General features: G+C 51.7%; 1 protein-coding gene across 1 annotated transcript; it reads right to left on the reverse strand.

Annotated features, from left to right (window-relative positions):
* Positions 1 to 6665: 6665 nt before the first annotated feature.
* VPS18 (VPS18 core subunit of CORVET and HOPS complexes) lies at positions 6666 to 20072 on the reverse strand. Its single transcript, XM_066344252.1, has 5 exons — positions 19616 to 20072; positions 18407 to 18548; positions 11723 to 11814; positions 9705 to 11575; positions 6666 to 9005 (listed from the first exon to the last, which is right to left on the reverse strand). Exons 1-5 carry the CDS (start codon positions 19704 to 19706, stop codon positions 8280 to 8282), a joined length of 2922 nt encoding a protein of 973 aa, XP_066200349.1. The 5' UTR covers positions 19707 to 20072; the 3' UTR covers positions 6666 to 8279.
* Positions 20073 to 22311: the final 2239 nt, after the last annotated feature.

Below are 22311 nucleotides of genomic sequence, written 5' to 3' on the forward strand. Positions count from 1 at the left end.
GAATGCTGAGGTCGCTGGTTTGAAACCTTAGGCTTGCCTCGTCAAGACACACACAAGAAAAAAATCAACGAACAACTAAAGTGAAGCAAAAATGAGTTGAGCCTTCTTGTCCTCTTCCTTCCTCTCTAAAAATCAGTAAGTAAAATCATAAATAAATAAATAAATCCAGCCACTATCAGTGCAGGCTGTGACATGCCATGAATGTACATGCATTATCATCAACTACACAGCAACCAATCCTCTGAGGAAGGTGTTATTATCTCTATGTTACAAATCAATAAATTGAGAAAAGCTTAGAGAAGTTAAATGCCCAGCCTGAGGTCACAGAGTGAGTAAATCTAGGCCAGGATTTGAACCCAGGTCAGTCTAAGGCCGAGCCATAGATCTCTCTAGCAGGCTCTCAGCATGGTCCTCCTCAATTACATTCCATCTGCTCTCTGTCTCTGAGGCCCTGGCTGCCCTGGTTTGAGGTGACAGGCCTTTCCCCTCTCCTTTTCCTCCACTCCAGTCTAGGTGGCAAAGCAGAGCCTCTTCAAGGCCACATGCAGCCCAGGACGCTGTGCCCAGACCTTCACAAATCAAGCCAGTCCCCAGTTCAGAGAGGGTCTGGCTGGCCCTGGGCAGGATCAGCCGGGGCTGAGCTGGGGCAGCTGTTTACAGTAAACAGAAAGCTCCTGAGGAAGGAAGGAGGGGAGGGGTTGGGGTCGTCATGGAGACAAAGAGGAGCAGCAGGGCCTCAGCCCTGATCCACACCTCCTAAGACATCCCTGCTGCTTCTGGACTAGAGGAGGCTCAAGGAAGGTCAGGACAGGGCAGCCTGTGCTGGAGAGGCAGGGGCAGGCAGGCCAGGCCTCAGCGCAGTGCGCCCTGAGAACACCACCTCCCGTCTCCTGTATTGCTACTTACTATTAACAAAAACAACTACTGTTCACTGAGCTTTTACAGCACACATGGCACTAGGCCCTTGAGAATATATCTTATTTAACCCTAACAAGCAGGAGATAGGTACAATAATGACCTCTAGTTTATAGATGAGGAAATTAAAATTCAGAAAGATTAAGCCATTTGTTAAAGTCACACAGCTTGTAAGTGACAGAATAAAACTTTTGGATCAAAAATTCTTTTTACTAAGGCAGGTAGGAGATAAGCTAGCTGGTGAAACTGTGAGTCCCTCAGCCAGTGGGGAAACTGAGTCCCTTGGGTTCCAAGGGGAGTTTCCCGGGTTGCTGGCGTTAGTCAAAGAGATTGCTGGGGACAGACTCATGTGTTCCAGTCCTAACCACTAGACCACACGGCTTCTCCATGGCTTAAGCTGGGAAGGTCCAAAGAGAAACTCCCTTTCCAGCCCCAGCTTGGAGTGTGGGCTCTTCCCCAGTTAACAGGCTCCCCCGCGGAGGCCAGGCTGGGCCACGGTGCTGTGGGAGATGTTGGGGGTTTCTGCCCACACATATGGTTTCCAGATTCCAGGGGATGAAAAGGAGGCCCTGAGGGGCGGAAACAGGGGATGTGCGATGACAAATTTAGACTGATAACTTAAAAAAGAAAGGCCTAGAAACTCTAACAAAATTAAAGCAAAAATTCCGCTAGAAAACCAAAGGGAATTATTTAATTGTGAAACTAAGTGCCGTGAGGCACAGCATGGTTTAGTGTGGAACGATATCAAGAGTTCTTCGGACTTTGACTGCTCAGAGGTTGGCGGGAGAGAAGGAGGCTCTGTCTGCTGTTCCTGGTTTTACCTGCTGGGCTTTAGGACAAGGATGGAGCCACACAGGGCACCTGGGAGGATATCTGGTAGTTTAGGAGCACTTCTTGGGGGTCTTTCTTGTAAGGCTTGGGTCCTTCAGACAGCTAGACTCCAAGGGTCGTGCTGGCTTGTGGCCAAGGGTCCCCAATGGCTCAAATAGGGAGCTGCCCCAGGGGAGGCTCCAGCTGGTCTCTCCTGAGGAGTGTGTGAGAGGATGAGCTGAAAGGTGGGGTTCGGGGCATCTCTGAGTCTCAGCCTTAAAGGGAAATGGCCAGGAACAGAAGGTAAAAGAGAGGACTGCTGCCTGGAATTCTGGCCTGTAGCAGGCCGAAGGGATCAAAGGTCAGGGCGGGGGGGACAAGGGGGACTTCCTGAGGCTCCCAGGGGAGTGCCAGCTAGCCAGTCAGCCAGGCTGTTGTGCAAGCTCTGGGCTGGACCACGAGGACAGGCTGGCAGAGGAGCCGTGCCTGGCTCAGCCTCCTCCTCAGCGCATCCTATCTATCCGTGGAGCTGGAGTTGTGCCCTCTCCTCCAGGAAACCAGAACCCTGTCCCCCAAGGTAGCAGCACTTCTGTCCCACCTCAGTGGCCATGTTCTTATCTGCTTGAGGGCTTACTTTCTCATACTCGTCCTGAATTTCTTTCTGGTTTCGAGAAACCAGAAAAACCTTTTCTTTTCCTTTGAGAGGAGGGGAGATAGTGAGGCAGACTCCCGCATGCGCCCCGACCTGAATCCATGGAATCCATGGCCAATGCTTGAGTACCTAGCTATTTTTTTTAGCATCTGAGGCTAAGGGGCTCAGACCAACCAAGCTGCCCTCAGCTCCCAGGGGCCAGAGGCGAAGCCCCAACCAATTGAGCCACTGGCTTTGGGAGGAGAAGAAGTAGAGAAGGGAGGTGGGGAGAAGTGGATGGTTGCTTCTTGTGTGTTCCCTGACCTGGAATCAAACCTGGGATGTCCAAAACTGGGCCGACGCTCTATCTGAGCCACGGGCCAGGGCACAGAAAACCTTTTCAAGCAAGACTCTTTCTCCCAATTCCAGTCCGACTCCCACACTGGGATTTCTAAGGGAAGAGCCACGAGAGGGACCAGAGGGTGCCAGCCCTAGAGGAATGAGGCGCAGAGTAAAACAGAATGGAAAGCAAGCCAGCAGGCATTGCTCAGGTGCCAGGCCCTGGGCTAACTGGGCAGATGCTGCACTACTCTTATCTAAGCTTCACCCAAGCCTCTCAAGGTCTGTTATATTTACTCACATTTTACAGGTGAAGAAATTGAGGTTCCGAGACAGCTGGTAAATGGCAGAGCAGAGACTTGTACTTGCTCTTTCCAGATCATCTCCCTGTCCCTCAGTGCAACCAACCCACTTTGGCGGGAGGTGAAGAAAGGGCACGGTGAAGGGCCTGGGACAGTGTGTGGCTCCCAGTGGGTATACAATCACTGCTGACTGATGCTCAGTCTCATGGAGAAGGGACAGGATCCTAGATGGAGCCTAGAACCAACCACCAATTTCTCCTGAGATTCAGCATCTGTAAAACCAGACGGTGGGAATGGCAGCTCAGTGATGTTCAAACTGGGTTCCTGGGCATCTTGCATCCCTTAGAGATTGGGGGAGGGAAGAACAGTGAATAAAGGTATACTCCCCCCACCCCCATTCAATTTCCACCAGGGAAGCTTAGTATATGAATTTCAGGTATCAGACATCCATGGAAGTTATTATCTGAATAAAGGTCCCACATCACCCCATGGCCTCTATCTGAGGTCTCTGCTGCTCTGACATGGGAGCCGTGATCTGGGCAGTTCAGGTCTTGAGCTGTAAAGAGAAGCCAGAGAATCTGCCAAGGGAAGTGGGCTAGACCATGTCTCGCCTTCTAGCCCTGGGGGGAAACAGGTCGAGATCAGAGCTGCGAGAGGAGGCTAGGGCAGAGGAGGCATGCTGCAGATACACAGCGCCTGCCTCTACATCTGGGAAACACAGACAGACCTTCGGCCATAGTGGGCAGCCTGGGAACCAGGAGCAGCACCCACTTCCTGGGCCAGACCAGTGCCCCTTTCTCTTCTTCTGCCAGACTGGGCTTGTTCTCCATGGATATCAGTTGCTGGTTACCAACCTACGGCCACCTTAATCTCCCATGACCTCATGGTTCCTGACTGCCCAGTTCAAGGGCTACTTCAAGGCAAAAGCTGGGCAAAGACAAAGCTGCTGAGGGAGAGGAAAGCACCATTCAAGGGGCATTCAGCAAGCAACGGCTAATAATCCCCTTGAAAGAAAAGCCTCCTTTATGCCCCTTTACCAGCCATCCTAGACCAAGGTTTCCCCTTCTGCATCAGTTTCCCCTTTGAAATCTGGGCATAAGACTTTCCCCTTTGAAATCTGGGTGTAAGAATGGTTTCCTTCTCCTGGTGTCTTCATCCTATAATCATCTCCACGTTCCAGGTGGAGGAGAAAGCCGAGGCGCCAGCGGCCCAAGAACTAGATCTAAGTTCTTTGATGATTTTTTTTTTTAAAAATGTTTACTTTGTTGATTTTAGAGAGAGGAAGGGAGAGAGTAGGAGAGAGACAGGTACATCTCTTCCTGTATGTACCCTGACCAGACACCGAGCTGGCAACCTCTGTGCTTCGGGACGATGCTTTAACCAGTCAAGCAATCCGGCCAGGGCCCAAGAACTAGATCTAGCATCCTGTTTCTATCCCACTGCTCACCCTAGGCCTGCCTCTGACCACCATTCACCCTCAACCTGCTGCAGCCTCACGCCACATAAGCAAAGCTGCCAGCAGGGTCCTTTGTGGTGCTGCTCCCTTGTGGCATTGCCTAGGGGCCCCACCATGGGGCAACAGATGGACCTATGGTCTCTACAGAACAATGGTGGGGGAGGGGCACTGGCATTGCCCGCCCCAAACAGGAAGCACTGCATGAGCTTCAAAGAACTGGCAGGGCTGAGGGGCTGAGTGGCTGGAGCCAGTGCCAGGACTGGTGGCTGCCTGAAGCGATGCCTGCCAGCCTCGGATGCCCAGCCTGCAGTGGGGGTGGGGCTGCGGTGGCAAGGGCAGCTGGTTTGCAAGTGCCAGTGTCAGTGCAGCAGCCTGTGCCTCAGGGCCAGGCTGGGGAAGGGGGCTCAGACACTAGGCTGTTTCCAGCTCCCCTGCCACTCGCCAGCAGGGCTGCAGGATCTTTCCCAGGCCACAGTGGGTCTGGCCCTCCAGCAAGTAACCCTGAGGGGCAGGGCTGGCACCAAGCCTGCCGCCCACTCCCTGCCTCCTGCTCCCAGCTGCTCTGCTCAGAGCCTTTTCCTCTCCACTTCCTGTTCACACAGGGGGGGGCGGGAAGTGGAGGGAGGAAGTTAGGGGGAGGCATGTAGGGGGGACCCATTGAATAAAAGGAATTAACCATTTCCCTCCTCTGACCTCTGGGAATTTCCGTCTGTGAAAGTGTCTCGAAGAATCTGCAGAGCTGCGGGAGTGGGGAAGAGGTGTGCCCTCCTTGCCCCTTCCCCCCCAGTGGGGCCAGATAACTCCCTCTGGGCCCCTAACCTTTCGTTTCCCTGGCACCAGAGGGGCAGCTCCCAGGGCAGCCTGGAGCCTGGGGGCCTCTTAGCTTTCGAAGCAAGCCCTGGAGGCAAGCACAGCAACTGTGAGAATTGGTGGTCCCAGGGGAATAAGCTCATTCATACCCAGGATGCCCAGGCTCTGAGTCCTGCACTCTCCCTGCCAGGGCTGGTGCCCTTGGCCAGTCTGCCTTGGGGACAAGAAAGGGAGGGTGGTTGGGCGGGTAAGCTAGGCTTCAGACACTGGGCTGGCACACCCTCCAGTGGCCACTCCCCCAGGGGCTGTGGAAGGGAGCCGGTGGGCTTGGGAAGCTAGCAGACAGCGTCCCCTAGTGTTACTATGAGTGGACCAAGCGGCCCCCCAGGGCCCTCTCAAGGGCGGGCCTCAGGAAGCACCTGCTCCCCAGGACCAGTGGCCGCCCAGTCTCCCCCAGGTGGCTTCCTTGTTTACAGGCCTCCTGCCCTGATCCCAACGTCACTGCCTGTGGCCACTCCTGCTATTTCCAGTGACGGCTCCAAGAGCAGCTCATTCATCTTGGCCCCTGCCCACGCAGCTGCTCCGCCACCCCACCTCCTTCTGGCCCTCCCCCAGGCTTATGGCCAAGGCCCTAAGGGCCTTCTCTCCCCCTTCATTCCAGGCCTTACTTGGTTTCCAGGGATCTAAAAGCTGTGGCTTCCTGTTGCCCTGACTCAACGGAACCCCATTCTGTCAGTGCCAGGGAAGCCAGGGGCCTTTTTCCAGGAAAGAGGAAGCAGCCTAGGACCAGATGGGCAGGCTTAGAAGAGGACAGCAGGGGCAAGGGCATCCCAGGCTGTCTTAGCCAAGTCCTCTGGGAGGAGGGAGCAACAGGGCAGTGTTTACTAACATATATTAGGCACCCGTAATGTGCAAAGACAGGTGCCCCAAACTATTCTAAATAAGCAAGGGAACACGCCAGTTGCAGGCAAAGGTTTATACCTAATACTCACTGATGGGGGGAACAGAACCTGAGTCCTCCCCTGGGCACGTCTAGGTGTGAGGAGAGCCTTAGGCCACATAGGGAGAGGGAGCAGGAGCCCTCCAAATCTTCCTGGAAGAATGGGGGGGGAGGATTATCATGTCCTCTACTTACCAAATGAGACCCTCCCACACACACAGTTACTCCCACTCTTGTTTCTGGGGGGAAACAGGGAGTCTGAAGTTCATCAGAGATGAGTAGCTTCCAGCCCTTTAAGTCAGCAGAGGCTCTGAAGAGACTCTGTTGTTCTAGTGGCTCGGCCACTCAGCAGGGCAAGATTCCACCAAGTCTGTGGGAGATAAGTCTTGGCAGAGGATTTGGCTGCAGGGAAGAAAGAAAAAAGCATGCAGACACCAACCAGGTGCCCTCACCCCAGCCTGATTCCAGGAACAACCATTTGTTATTTTATTTCAGTCTGGCAGCTGACACACCACACCCATAGAGCTGGGCAGTGGACTGTGGTCACCAGTGCTCGGAGCAAAGGGTGCTCAGCTGATGTCACAGGAAGGTCCCACTCTAAGAATCTTTAGTTGTGGTTTAGCCATCAGCCACAACTAAAGAAGTGTAATCTGGGGGGGAGGGGGAGGTTACAAGAGCTAGATGAAAAAATAAAAACCTATCTGCCAAATGCCATGAATGGTGGCAGTGGCATTCTCACCTCCATGTTGGACCTCAACATTGTGGTTAAATGCTAGACAGTGGTAGGGCATTATCAAAGCTGAGCAGAACCTGGAAAAACAGTGATCCAGACTAGCAAAGAGAAGGACAAGTAAAATCTAGCATGTGTATGGGCTAGTGGCGGGAGGAGGAATAAAGGACTTAGATTCATGGTTAGGTAGTGCAGACATCCAGAGAATTCACGGGACAACCAGGGAAGGAACAGACTGACGAAGCACTAGTGGAGCAAGAGACTCGAGCAATCCAGCTGCTGGAGTGCAAAGGATTCTGTGGGGAGTAGCACCGCCTGCTGGCCAAAGGGAAGAACAATCCCTGCTCCAAGACAGGATGGTGGGCAGTCATTTCCATCTGAAGCCTGGAGTGAGAGGATCGGGTGGAGGAAGAGAAGCAAGCATGAAATGGGAAATTTGTCCTGTCACACCTCCAGGTGAAGAAGCAGGGCCAAGACTTGAAAGCATGAAGGCCCCTGGCAACCTCCCTGCGGCACCCAGCCTCTCCTGGAGATCACTCACACCCCGCTCACCCAGCGCCAACACAAAGCCATCAGCTCCAGAGCCACCAGTGCGAGGAAGGCAGTTTAATGCTCTCCACCCCATCACCAGCTCCCACAGTCTTCCATGAGGCCCTCTGCCCAGGGCACCCCTCACAGTGGAGCCCCAGCGTGCACAAGAGCACATCTGCCATCAGCACCACCTTTCCCACCCCCCATGCCCAGGAGTTGGAGGGGCTGTCCCATCACCAGCTCCCACAGTCTTCCATGAGGCCCTCTGCCCAGGGCACCCCTCACAGTGGAGCCCCAGCGTGCACAAGAGCACATCTGCCATCAGCACCACCTTTCCCACCCCCCATGCCCAGGAGTTGGAGGGGCTGTCTTTTTACTTCTGGAGCCAGGGGCCAGAGAGAAGAGAGGGTTTCCTCTGAGGGAGAAGAGGCACAGAGTGAAAAGCAAGCGGGTACTCTTAGTCTAGGTGAACAGGATGTGTGTAGAGAGTAAAAAGGAAAAACGAGCTGTTAGATGCAGAGGGGACGGAAAAGCGATCAGAATTGGGATGTCTCCAACTAACGCCCTCTACTGGGAGGCAGGCTGCTGGCCTGATGTAACAGTGGCTCTAAGGCAGCTCTGAAGAACAGCATGAGCAGCGGGCAGGTGCACTCAGAGCTGACACGCCATGGGCAACAGCTGTAATTCCATGCCCGCCTCCAGCCATAGCCCAGCAGTCTCCAGATGACTAAGCACACACTACCATGTGGCCTTCCCAAGACCGGGCAAAATAGCTGTCCTTGACTGCTTTCCCACATATCAGGGGCAACGCCTTCCTACAGCCAACTGAGGTGCTCGTCCTCGTAGCACTGGGGGTCAATGAAGGGCCGGTCGATAGAGCGAATCATCAGCTCCCCACAGTACACACACTCAGCCGCCACCAGTTCATCTAGGTCAGCCTTGAGCTGTTCCCGGCTCGGCCCCCCAGGGGCAGCGCCCCCCTCAGCCTCCTTCACACGGCCAGAGCCCTTGGTGGGGGGTGGAGCGGCCCCCAGCTTTCGCTGCAGCTCCTCCAGCCGGGCCTGCTTGTAGGCTGGCAGGCCAGGCCTCACAGCCTGCAGCAGGCAATCGGCATGGAACATGTGGCCGCACAGGAAGAGGTAAAAAGGGCGGTTGAGCAGGGGAAAGTCGCAGGCAGCACATTTGTCCTGGGGCTCCACAGTGCCATAGCGGCCCCGTAGCTCTTGCAGGTCTCGCCGGATGCGCTGGGCACTGGCTGTGGCCTCCTCCATCTCTCGCTGTAGTTCCTGGATATGGTGGTTGTAGGCCTTCAGTGAACTGCAGATTGCCTCCTTAAAGTGGTCAATGGTGACGAAGTCAGGGAAGAAGGGCAGCACATCCTCAATCTTGAGTAGGGGGCAGCTGGCCAGGCAGGCCATAGCTGTCTGCACATCTTCCTCCTCCTGCACCACGTGCCGTGCAATCTTCAGCCACAGCTTCTTGCGAAGTTCCTCATCTTCCTCGGGCAAATCAGCACACTGCTTGGCCAGGTCCACATCCACCTGTGGGGTAACCAGGAGTGTTAAGGGTCAAGCCTCCTCCTCACCCAAAATAGAGCCCGTGGGAGAAACATGCCCAGGGAGATCGGACCTGAGGGGAGGCCCGAGGTGGCATTCCCACCACTCCCAGCAGCGATCGAGAGCTTCCCAGGGCCAGGATAGGCTCTGTCGCAGTGGTGGGCCTGTCTCTGTCACAGCTATGTAAAAGCTAAAAGCTACTTATGATGGTGGGACTTCAATTTTAGTGAATTTAAAAATCATGAGGGGAGGACATAATTTTAGGGCCCCACCTGTATACATTCTAATTCAGTAAGTCCTTTAGGTAATAATTCATGATTTCAGAAATGTCACTCAGTATCTTCTACAACTGTGACCATAATACAAGAGACAGCATGTACGCAGAACTTAACTAAGCATTCTGAGTGCTTTTTATATACAGTACTTTAATCAACCCTATGAGGGAAGTACTATAATATTACCCCCAGAGTCTGGATGAATAATGAGGCACAGAGATTTCACAGCTTAGAAAGTGGCAGAATCAGAATTCCTGACTTTAGAGCCCCTGTTCTTAACCTCTATACTACAGCACCTCTCTGCGAGTGAAGCCAGCACACCCAGACACAGCCACCTCTCCAACCCTTCAGCACTGAAGTTACTGCTCTCCAGACCCCTCTTAGATGGCATCAAGACTCATTGGCTCACCTGCAGGGCAAGGTCCACAGCCTCCTCATACAGCTCCAAGACCTTGTAGACATGGACACAAGCACGGTGGTGGCCGTGCTCGGCGCAGAGCCGCAGTGCATACTTGAGGTCATAATGCACACGATGTGGGCTGACCCCAGCCTGCTCAAGGTAGGCCAGCAGTGAGTCTGGCTGGCCTCGGGCATACAGAGACAGCAGGTAATTATGAATGGCCTGCTCAGTCTCACCCAGCACGTTCACACAGAACTCCATGTAGCGGATGGCCTGGCTCACCTGCTGGGCCTCACCACCCTGGCTATAGTTCACCAGAGCAGGGATGAGCTGCCGGGCATCCAGCCGGCTGCCCAGCTCAATCCAGGCATCCACCAGCTGGCTGGGGATGTGACGGATGAGGACGGGCGAGAACTTGTAGAAGAGCTGGGGGTCCCGGTGGCGGGCAAGCACGGCCAGAGCCTCCTCATAGGCCTCATGCTGGCAGTGGTAGGCCACCACCCGCTCGTAGTCCTGCATGATCACAGCAAAGTACACCATGTGTTCCGTGTCCCCGTGGCTGGCGAGCAGCTCGTGGATGGAGGCCCTGCTGGTGAAAAGCCACTCCTTGTGGCGGGGGCTGCTGAGGAAGGCACGGAAGCGCTCCCGTGTTTCCCAGTAGAGGTTCAGAGCTTCCGGGTCACCCTGCAGCGCCCCAAGCCGGCTCAGGTAGAGCTCCGTCAGCCAGGTGGTCAGCAGTATGGCCTGGGTACGCTCAGTTGGCTTCAAACTGGCCAGTTTTCGCTGCAAGAACTCAGCCAGAGCCTCCTCCTGTCGGGCCTCCAAGAACTTGAGGGCAATCTCCTCAAAGTAGCTCTGAGTCAGGGCATAGCAGCGGGCACTTTCCAGGTAACGACACTGACGAAAGCAGAAATCGGCCTCCCGAGCCAGGACGGTGTCCAGGCAGTCAGGCCGCTCTCGACAATACTCTTTGGCCAGGTCAAAGCGGTTCATGTCCAGGTAGGTACGCCAGACATCTCGGGCCTCTCGCTGCACGTGGTAGCGAAAGACAGCCCTCTCGGTGTAAGCCCACAGGTGGCCTGTAGAGGAGTCTTTCACCATGTGCTTCAGCAGCCCGAACTTCTCCAGGAAGTGATCCCGTAGCACCACCTGCCCTGTCAGTGTGCACACTGCCTCCACCCGGTCTGCCAGCAGCAGCAGGAAGTGGAACTGGGTCAGGACAATGGCCAGGGGTGGATTGGCTCCAGGACCTACCCCCTCTGGGTATTCCCAGACTCGCTCCTCACTCAGCAGGGAGTCGGGACGCCCATTGTCCAATGCTCCGTACAACACACCATCCCCCATCATCCAGGCGAAGGCCCGCGGCGCAGAGCGCAATTTGGGGGTATAGAAGGCCAACTCACTGTAGCCCAGACTGCTGGGGAACTCACGGAATGGGGGTGGGTGGTCAGTGTAGGCAGCAAAGAGCCCCAAGAAGCCTTGTGCCTCAGCTCCCTCTGCTGCTCGGCCTATGAACTGGAAGAGGCGCTGCCGAGTTGTGGCAATAACAAACGCACGTCCATCAGGGCCCCGCTCAGCCTCAAGAGAGCAAACAGGTGCTGGACCCCCTTCTTCATTTAGAGTGTACAATAAACGCAAGTAGAGATCTGGGGCAGGGCCGAAAAGCCCACCCTCGCTGGCTGAGAGCTCTGCTTCAAAGATCTGGCCTTGGGCAGTGCCAACCAGGATGGGGCCTGTGCTGCTCTCAGTGCCCAGTGCCTTGTTCCAGCCCACACTCTCCACCAGCTGTCCTTTCCAGCGCGCCAGTGGCCGCACCTTCTGTCCATTACGGTTCACATAGAGGACCTCAGTGCTGTTCAGAGCAATTAGCAGGTGAGAGCCTGGAGTGGGGGAGAGCATGGCATCCTAGAGGATGCTGCCATCCCCACCCTCCTCCTCCTCCTTGCCCCTCCACCCTTAGATCCCACCCACCCAGGCAGTGGCTTAACCTCAGCCCCCTCCCACCTCAGACCACCATCACCACATACCAGTATGGTCCAGGAACATCTTGTGAACTTTAGCATCATCCTTGCGTCCTAGCTCCACATGGTTGGGTTCATTTGTCTTGCCCAAGTCAATGCTGTCAGGACAAAAGAAGGGTAGATCCTTTTCTTGAGTCACAGACCTCTTTACAACCCGATGAAAGCCAAAGCCTTTCTTCCCTGAAATCCATATATACACATAAAACTGAATACAATCCCAAGGGAACTCTGAAACATATACAGGATCCTACCTAACCCTCAGCTGAGACTTCCTGCACCTCATTTTGAGAAGTCCACTAAGCAAAAGTCTTTTCCTCTGCTCAACAGATCTTCAGTACATTCAGAAAGATGGGACGAGGTATCCCAGACTTCTGGATAAAAAATGAACAACAGCATGACCAGACGGCAGCACAGTGAATAGAGTGTAGGCCCGGGATGTTGAGGACCAAGGTTCAAAACCCTGAGCTCACCGGCTTGAGCACAGGCTCACCTGACTTGAGCGCAGCCACTGGCTTGAGCATAGTCAGTGGCTTGAGCAAGGGTCACTAGCTCTGCTGGAGCCCCCCAGTCAAGGCACATATGAGAAAGCAATCAGTGAACAACTAAGATGCCACAATGAAGAAATGATGCTTCTCACCTCTCTCCCTTCCTGCCTGTCTGTCCCTGTCTGTCTGTCTCTCTCTTTTTTTTTTTTTTCTGAAGCTGGAAATGGGGAGAGACAATCAAACAGACTCCTGCATGTGCCCGACCGGGATCCACTCAGCACGCCCACCAGGGGGCGACGCTCTGCCCCTCCGGGGCATCGCTCTGTTGCAACCAGAGCCACTCTAGCGCCTGGGGCAGAAGCCAAGGAGCCATCCCCAGCGCCCGGGCCATCTTTGCTCCAATGGAGCCTTGGCTGCGGGAGGGGAAGAGAGAGACAGAGAGGAAGGAGAGGGGGAGGGGTGGAGAAGCAGATGGGCGTTTCTCCTGTGTGCCCTAGCCGGGAATCGAACCCGGGACTTCTGCACGCCAGGCCAACGCTCTACCATTGAGCCAACCGGCCAGGGCCTGTCTGTCTCTCTCTTAAAAACAAACAAACAAAAAAAACCACGAAAAATAGTAGCTAATGGTTACTGAGTACTTTCTCTATATGAAGCATCATGTCAAGGGCTTAATCTAATATGATCTCAATCTTCACAATAACCTTCAGGAATGCTCCTGTTTGAATTATATTTCCCTTATTAAAATCTTTTCAAATTATATGCTTATTCTATGCAAAAAATCAGTGCAAAAATGAATAAAGAAAAAGTTAATGACTCTCTTCTCAAAGCTGTCATTCTCAACAGAGAAAACTAAAGTTAACATCATTCTCCATGCTTATAATAGAATAGGGTTGTTCTGTCAATCTTTACAAAAATGACTTCATATTGCCTGACTTGTGGTGGCACAGTGGATGGAGCATCGACCTGGAATGCTAAGGTCACCAATTCAAAGCCCTGGGCTGCCTGGTCAAGGCACATATGAGGGGCAACTGTGACTTGATGCTTCCCACTCCTCCCGCCCCCACCTTTCTCTCTCTCTCTCTCTCTCTCTCTCTCTCTCTCTCTTTCTGTCTCTCCGCCCTCTAAAAATCAACAGAAAATAAAATCTTTAAAAAAAAAAAGACTTCATGCCTGACCAGGCAGTGGTGCAGTGGATAGAGCGTTGGACTGGAACACAGAGGACCCAGGTTCGAGACCCTGAGGTTGCCAGCTTGAGCGCGGGCTCATCGGGTTTGAGCAAGGCTCACCAGCTTGAGCCCAAGGTTGCTGGCTCAAGCAAGGGGTCACTCGGTCTGCTGTAGCCCTCTCCCCCTCCCATCAAGGCACATATGAGAAAGCAGTCAATGAACAACTAAGGAACCGCAGCAAAGAACTGATGTTTCTCATCTCTCTCCCTTCCTGTCTGTCTGTCCCTCTCTCTGATTCTGTCTCTGCAAAAAAAAAAAAAAAAAAAAAAAAAAAAAAAAAAGACTTCATATTGTATATATGTGTGTGCATGTTAATTCAGAACCTACTTTACTCACTTAACATTTCGTGAGCGCCTGACTAGACGGTGGCACAGTGGATAGAGCGTTGGACGGGGATGCAGAGGACCCAGGTTCGAGTCCCTGAGGTCACCGGCTTGAGCGCGGATTCATCTGGTTTGAGCAAAGCTCACCAGCTTGGACCCAAGGTCGCTGGCTCCAGCAAGGGGTTACTCGGTCTGCTGTAGCCCCACGGTCAAGGCACATATGAGAAAGCAATCAATGAACTAAGGTGTCGCAATGAAAAACTGATGATTGATGCTTCTCATCTCTCTCCGTTCCTGTCTGTCTGTCCCTATCTATCCCTCTCTCTGACTCTCTCTCTGTCCCTGTAAAAAAATAAACAAACAAACAAAAAAACATTTCATGAGCATTCCACTGAGTCAACAGATAGAGCTCTAACTCATTGTAGTAACTGCATAATATTCCCTTTCATGGCTGATCCATAATTTAATCATCGTTTTTCTGTTGATGAGCATTCAGCTCTAGTTCATTTTTTCCTACCACAAATAATGTTGCAATCAATATCCCTGGATCTATACCATTGCAAACTGGTACTTTTCTTTCTGTAGTTATGTATTCCCCAAAAGGGATTGTTGGGTCAGTTATATATATTTTAAATATTAATAGACATGGCTAATTATTTTCCTATAAAATGGTAGCAATGTATACTCTCAACAGTAATTTTTGATAGTCTATTTCTGTATATCTTCACCAGCACCAGGATATTACTGTTTTTACTTTTTTTATTTATTTTTCTTTTTAGCAAGCTAGAGAGAGATAGACAGGGACAGACAGACAAAAAGGAAAAGAGATCAGAAGCATCAACTCATAGTTGCAGCACCTTAGTTGTTCATTGATTGCTTTCTCGTATGTGCCTTGATGGAGAGGGGGGGCTCCAGCTGAGCCAGTGACCCCTTGCTCAAGCCAGTGACTTTGGGCTCAAGCCAGAGACCATGAGGTCATATCTATGATCCCACACTCAAGCCAGCAACCTCAGGTTTCGAACCTGGGTCCTAGGCATCCCATGCTAAAGCTCTATCCACTGTGCCACCACCTGGTCCATCAGGATATTACTGTTTTTTAATTTTTGCTAATCTGATAGGTTTCTTTTTATTTTTTTATTAAATTATTTTTATTTTATTTATTCATTTCAGAGAAGAGAGAGAGAGAGAGAGAGAAGGTAGGGAGGAGCAGGAAGCATCAAATCCTATATGTGCCTTGACCAGGCAAGCCCAGGGTTTCAAACCAGCAACCTCAGTGTTCCAGGTCAAGGCTTTATCCACTGCGCCACCACAGGTCAGGCTGATAGGTTTCTTTTTAAAAATGGCATCTTACTGTTATTTTAATTTGTATTCCCAGAGGTTAAAACTATTTTCAAATGTTTAGTGGAAATGCAGAGCTCCTCTTCTATGAACAGCTTGTTTATAGTCTTTACCCTTCCTTTTCTACTAAATTGTCTTTTTACTAATTTGGAAGGGCTTTTTAAGAAACAAGGATGTAGCCTGATTAGGCAGTGGCGCAGTGGATAGAGAGTCGGACTGGGATGCAGAGGACCCAAGTTAGAAACCCTGAGGTTGCCAGCTTGAGCACGGGCTCATCCAGCTTGAGCACAGGCTCACCAGCTTGAGTACGGGGTGGCTGGCTTGAGCGTGAAATCATAGACATGAACCCACCGTCGCTAGCTGGAGCCCAAAGGTCGCTGGCTTGAGCCCAGGGTCACTTGCTCTGTTGCAGCCCCCCGTTCAAGACACATATGAGAAAGCAATCAATGAACAACTAAGGTGTTGTAACGAAGACTTGATGCTTCTCATCTATCTCCTGTCTGTCCCTTTCTCTGTCTGTCTCTATCACAAAAACAAACAAAAAACAAGGATGTAAACTGTTAGTCATGTAGAAAATCATTATTTTCTTTCTTTTTTTAAGATTTTTTCATTTTTAGAGAGAGAGGAGAGAGAAAGAGAGAGAAGAGGGGGTGGAGCATGAAGCATCAACTCCCATATGTGCCTTGACTAGGCAAGCCTGGGGCTTCAAACCGGCAACCTCAGCGCTCCAAGTCAACAATTTAACTACTACGTCACCACAGGTCAGGCACAGTACATTATTTTCCTACTATCTTTTGTCTTGGCCTGATTTATATGCTTTGTTTTGTATTGTCACAACAGCAATGCAATCAATTATATCTTTTTCCTGTAGCATCTAAATCTTCTAGCTTAAGTAAGAAGGTCTTCCTTCAGCTCAAAAACACAGAAATTTGCCCTGGCCGGTTGGCTCAGTGGTAGAGCGTCAGCCTGGCGTGCAGGGGTCCCGGGTTCGATTCCTGGCCAGGGCACACAGGAGAAGCGCCCATCTGCTTCTCCACCCTCCCCTTCTCCTTCCTGTCTGTCTCTCTCTTCCCCTCCCGCAGCGAGGCTCCATTGGAGCAAAGATGGCCCAGGCGCTGGGGATGGCTCCCTGGCCTCTGCCCCAGGTGCTAGAGTGGCTCTGGTCGCGACAGAGCGATGCCCCGGAGGGGCAGAGCATCGCCCCCTGGTGGGTGTGCCGGGTGGATCCCAGTCGGGTGCATGCGGGAGTCTGTCTTGACTGTCTCTCCCCATTTCCAGCTTCAGAAAAATACCAAAAAAAAACCAAAACAAAAAAACCCCACAGAAATTTATTAAAATTCTTCTAATATTCACATTATTTTTTTAAAATAACTATTCCACCTAGAATTCATTTTTATGATATAGAGACTTAGCTCTGTTTTATCCCAGATGGTTATTCCAGATAGATAAACAGTATTACTAACACTTTTGTCATGTATGTATTTTTTTTTTTTTTTAAATTTTATTTATTCATTTTAGAAAGGAGAGAGAGAGAGAGATAGAGGAGAGAGAGACAGAGAGAGAGAGAAGGGGGGAGGAGCTGGAAGCATCAACTCCCATATGTGCCTTGACCAGGCAAGCCCAGGGTTTCGAACCGGCGACCTCAGCATTTCCAGGTAGACGCTTTATCCACTGCGCCACCACAGGTCAGGCCCATGTATGTATTTTTTTAATTTTCTTCTTTTCCAGGTGAGAGGAGGGGCAATAGAGAGACAGACTCCCGCGTGTACCCTGACCAGAATCCACCTGGCAAACCCCGTCTGGGGCTGATGCTCTGCCCATCTGGGGCCATGCTCGCAACAGGTCTATTATTAACGCCTGAGGCAGAGGCTCCATGGAGCCATCCTCAGTACCCAGGGCCTATGTACTCGAACCAATCGAGCCATGGTTGTGGGAGTAGAAGAGAGAGAGGGGAAAAGAGGTTGTGGGAGGGGAGGGGTGGAGAAGCAGATGGTTGCTTCTACTGTGTGCCCTGACCAGGAATCAAACCTGGGACATCCACACGCTGGTCCAGCACTCTACCACAGAGCCAACCAGCCAGGGCCTGCTTTTGTCATATATTATTTCCATTTACTTATGTATTTACTTCCAGCTTTATTAACATACATTATTTCTGCCTGACCAGGTGGTGGCAGAGCAGAGAGCATTGGCCTGGAATGCTGAGGACCCAGGATTGAAAACCCAAAGTCATCGGCTTGAGCATGGGGTCGTTGACTTGAGCAGCATGGGGTCGCCAGCCTGAGCCTGGGATCATAGGTGTGACCCCATAGTCGCTGGCATGAGCCCAAAAGACACTGGCTTGAGCAAGGAGTCACTTGGTCTACTGGAGCCCCGGTCAAGGCACATATGAGAAAGCAATCAATGAACAACTAAGGTGCAGCAACCAAAAATTGATGCTTCTCATCTCTCTCCCCTTCTCTTTGTCTGTCTCTGTCTGTCTCTATCTGGCTCTCTCTCTCTCAACAAAAAAAAGAAAAAGAAAAAAGATACATTATTTCCATTTCTAGTGGATTTATTTCAGGACTCTAGACAGACAGTTCCACTGATTCATGTGACTAACTTGTGTTAGTACTACCTTTAACAGATGAAAAAACACATATAGAGAGACTGCTTGACTTGCTCAAGATTCCATAGCTGGGTCTGGCCTGTGGTGTCACAGTAGATAGAGCATTGACCTGGAATGCTTAGGTTACTGATTTGAAACCCTGGGCTATCCTGGTCAAGGCAATGCAAGCAATCAATGAACAACTAAAGCAAAGCAACTATGAGTTGATACTTCTCATTCCCCCCATCTCTCTCTCTGTAAAATCAATAAATAAAATCTTTTTAAAAAGCCTGACCTGTGGTGGCGCAATGGATAAAAGCATCGACCTGGAATGCTGAGGTTGCCAGTTCGAAACCCTCAGCTTGCCTGGTCAAGGCACATATGGGAGTTGATGCTTCCTGCTCCTCCTTCCTTCTCTCTCTCTCTCTCTGTCTCTGTCTCTTTCTTTCCTTTCTCTAAAATGAGTAAATTAAATCTAAAAATAAAAAAGTGGAGAAAATCTTAAAAAAAAATTCTATAGCTGATAAATGGGAGAGCTGGGAACTGAATCCAGGTCTACATAATTCTTAACTACTACACTATATTGGTTCTCTTTGGGAAAGATATTTCCTGAAAATTCCCAATCCCCTCTTTCTATTCCTTAGAGGAATAGAAAGGCCTTAGTCCGTCCGTTAATAGGCCCAAAATATAACCATTCCACTCCCTACTCCTATACATTTTGGGCCCTCACTTACCGGAGCAATGTATCCTTGCCCAGGCTCATGCAGAGCTGATTACAAGAGACAACAAGACTGGTGATACGCTCAGAAGGAGTAAAGTCAATGCGCTGCTTTGTGAAGATGGGTACTTCCTTCTCTAACTGGGCATTCACATACCCTACACGTGAGGAGCAAAGAAAAGGTTAGCTTAAAAGAGACAGAGAAATGGCAGGAAAAGCAAAAAAAAAAAAACATAAACAAAAAACCAGTGCTCCTCTCCACTTTCCCAACATATTACCACTCCAGGACCTTGGTTATCAAACAGTTTAATATCAATATGTCAAGTAGTTTGCTAATCCCTACATTAGAGAGCTGTCCCCACACTTCTGACTGCAGTGAGGGGTTGATTCTTCGGACACTTGGGATGCTGTTATGCCATGATGTACCTGTTCCCAATGGTAATGGGGGAAAAGGGTTGGGCAATTTCCCTCATCAATCTTTGGCCCAGCAAGTCCAACTCAACTAAAGTCATCTAGGTCCACTCTCTCTCCTCCTCCCTGCCCATGCAGTAATGCTCTCAGTGAGTCTCCAGAAGAATGAGGGAAGAGGGAATCCTGGATAACTATTCCAAGCAGTTGATTAACTAACTGAAGTGCTTTCTCTCTAAGCTTTACTCTCATTCTTTTAGCACTGCTCAAAATACCTCAGCATTTCAGACCCCTCTGCCAATTCTGTACTACTTTCTGCAAAAATTTCCCCTCAATGCTAGGCTGCACCCAGCTCTAGCAAAGGCCTAAAACTCATTTTACCCTGTTTAGTGACACAATTCCCTCTAGGATCACTCCTCCTTCCCCTACAACATTCCCCTTTCACCAGTTTCTTTGCCCCTTCTCTTCTTCCCACCCCCAGGAGGGCCCTAGTGAGAAAAGGACAGAATCAGGTGAATCCTGAAGCCTATTTTCAGTTCCCCCAACTGCAGCCCTGTAAGACAAGTCACTTCCTTATCTGGGTGCCAGTTCCCTCTTAGAAGGACCCTAGTGGCTGGGCCTAGATCAGGCGGCTGCTCTTGCCGCTCTTTCAAACTTCCACCATCCACCAGCTGGGAGCCATGAGAGCCTGAAGAGAATCAGGGGCCTCGACCCAAACTGCAGGTCTAGTAGGTGAATCAGAGCTCTTGGAGCCACCCTCCTCTCCAAAAAGTTGCCAGGGGAGCTGAGAGAGGCAGCGGCACTCTTCTTCCCTTACCCGAGTGGGGGATGCCCACGCTGGGGCAGCCGGGCTGCAAGACAGCTGAGCGGGTCAGGGAATCCTCGTATTCATCCAGGATGGACGCCATGGTGTCTGGCTTCTGGACTCTCCGTCCCAGGCCCTGGGATTACAACAGGGCTTCCCCCAGGGATCCCTGCTGCCCCAACGGGAACCTGCGACTCTCAGACTAGACAGGGATCTGACAGATCCTGGCAACCCGCCGCCGCCTTGTCCTCTTTAAAATCCTGAGGATCTTTTCACTCTCGCCTTACAGACCGAGAAGACCGAGGGGCCCTCCCCCTTGAATCTGGCGCAGTCCTGCACGCGACTCCCTCCCCCGAGAGGTCCCCGGCTCCCTTTAGGCGAGCCCAGGTAATCTCAACCTCGCCCCAGCAGCTCAGCTGACTCCCGGCCCCCGCACGCCGGCCTAAAACGTAATTTCCGGGCTCTCAGAACCTCGCGTCGCTGGCGCAGGAACTTCGCGGGTCCGGCCACTGGGAGGCCTCGCGAGGGTTGAGGAGGCGGGCCCCAAGCAGGGGGCGGGGCGGGGCGGGGCGGGGCGGGGCTGTGACCCAGTCCTCCCTTGAGGGCGGGGGCCGACAGTGCAGCGGCGGTTCTCCGCTTGGGGTGGATCAGGACGTGTTCAGTGGGGTGGTAGACTGGCCCCGCTGAACGCAGGCCTCTTCATCCAGGACCCTGCTGCAGTTCCGGGCTTTGACACTAGGAGGTAATCCTGGCTTTCTCAGCCTCTTTCTCCGATCCGCCCAGTGCCATCCAGCTACAGCCTCGCCGGTCCCTAGCACCTTTCATGCCGGGCTTCCTCCCTCAACTGGACGGCTCAGCCTCCCTGCCCAGCTTCGCTTCCACCTTTCTAAACAGCTCGCTGCTCTAGGTCCCTAGGAGAACCTCCTGTTCCTCAATCTAATCGTTGTCTTGATCCTGCCTTCACAAGGCACAGGCAAGCAAGCAGCCCTGATCTCTCTTCTCCCACATCCAGGGGCCCACCAGCTTCCAGAAAAGTGGCAAAGCTGGGTTCCCCAGCCAGTGGGAAGCCATGTGCTACCTAACCTGTCTCTAACCTCCGTAGCGGCTTCTCGGTGTGGGGAAACAAGGAGCAGCAGAGAAGACAAGGCACAGCTAAGGGGTGCCAGGCTACTTCCATTCATTCGTTCAACAAAATACTTACTCTGTGTCCGGCCTCTGGCTAGGTGCTGGAGTTATAGAGATCAGTACGGTTCTGTCCTTGAAGTTCATAATGCAGCAGGGACGATGGGCCAATAAACAGAAAATTAATGCTAGAAAAACCGTAGATGTATTTGTTCAGAAGGTCACTCATTCCACAAATGAGCGCTCTCTCCGTGCCAGTTCCAGGCTTTAAGGCACAGCAGGGGCATACCCAGAGATGTGGTCGCAACACTGAACGGAGGAGCGGGGAACAAATGCCTGCCAAACCTGTCAGGAATTAGGGACAAGTGTTGGAGGCAAATGTGGAGTCCTAAAAGACAACTTCGAGGGTTTGGGTGCGACTGCGGTTGGGTCTCCCTTTTTTACCCGCCTAGGCCACTCGGAGTCTGTTTGTTTTATGGGGCTCACGGACTCTACATTGCTAAAGTGAAAGGCTTTTGGCCAGAGTCATCGCCATCCGGCATTAGCGGGTAGCCCCCGAGTAATGGCTAAAACCGCCCCTTTTACACTCAAAAGCGTCCTGGCCTGACCAGGCAGTGGTTCGAGACCCCAAGGTCGCCAGCTTGAGCGCGGGGCTCATCTGGTTTGAGCAGAGCTCTCCAGCTTGGACCCAAGGACGCTGGCTCGAGTAAGGGGTTACTCGGTCTGCTGAAGGCCCACGGTCAAGGCACATATGAGAACGCAATCAATGAACAACTAAGGTGTCACAACGAAAAACTAATGATTGATACTTCTCATCTCTCTCCCTTCATGTCTGTCTGTCCATATCTATCCCTCTCTCTGACTCTTTCTCTGTCTCTGTAAATAAAAATTAAAAAAAAAAATTTTTTAAAAAGCGTCCAGGTTTGCAACAATACATTGTATGGTCATGCTACTCTTGCCGAACTTCCCTGCCTGACGCAGAGGACTGGACCCTCACCAGTCCCCAATAAGGGCTCTCTCTGAGCCCAGATGGCCCCCGCCCAGGATGGGGCCACAGGTTACTCCGTCCAAAGTAACTTCTCGTCGCGCCCAGGTCTCGCTTCTCCTGCCAGAAACTTCGGGCTGCGAGCCGCTCTACCCGCTAGGGGCGCTGCCCCATAGGCGAGGTCCAGCAGGGAAGGTCCCGGAACTGGGCGTTGAGCAGGAGGTGTCTGCCCTGGGAAAAGTGATCCCAGCCAGGGAGCTGCCGTGCTCCGTTCATGCCAGATCACCTGTCATTTGCATTAAGGAAACACAAAGAGATCCATCCAAACGTCAAATAATCATAAAAGATAAGTTAACTTAGTACAGACAATGTGCCAACCACCAAAGTTCCTAATATTCATTGTTATTTCATTTTATGTGCACACTAATGTTATGAAGTAGGCACTGGTCTTTTAAAATGTTACAAAAGCAGAAACTAAAGTTCATATGGTAGAGCAATTTGTCCAAGCTCCTGTGGCCAGACAGTGGGAAGCCAGGAGGCAATATTCAAATCCAAGCACACTGTCCATGCCCCTAAATGCAAGCTGAGGGAAGCAGGGTGG

Source organism: Saccopteryx leptura, chromosome 6 (assembly GCF_036850995.1).
Source record: "Saccopteryx leptura isolate mSacLep1 chromosome 6, mSacLep1_pri_phased_curated, whole genome shotgun sequence".
In the NCBI taxonomy this organism is placed as follows: domain Eukaryota; kingdom Metazoa; phylum Chordata; class Mammalia; order Chiroptera; family Emballonuridae; genus Saccopteryx; species Saccopteryx leptura.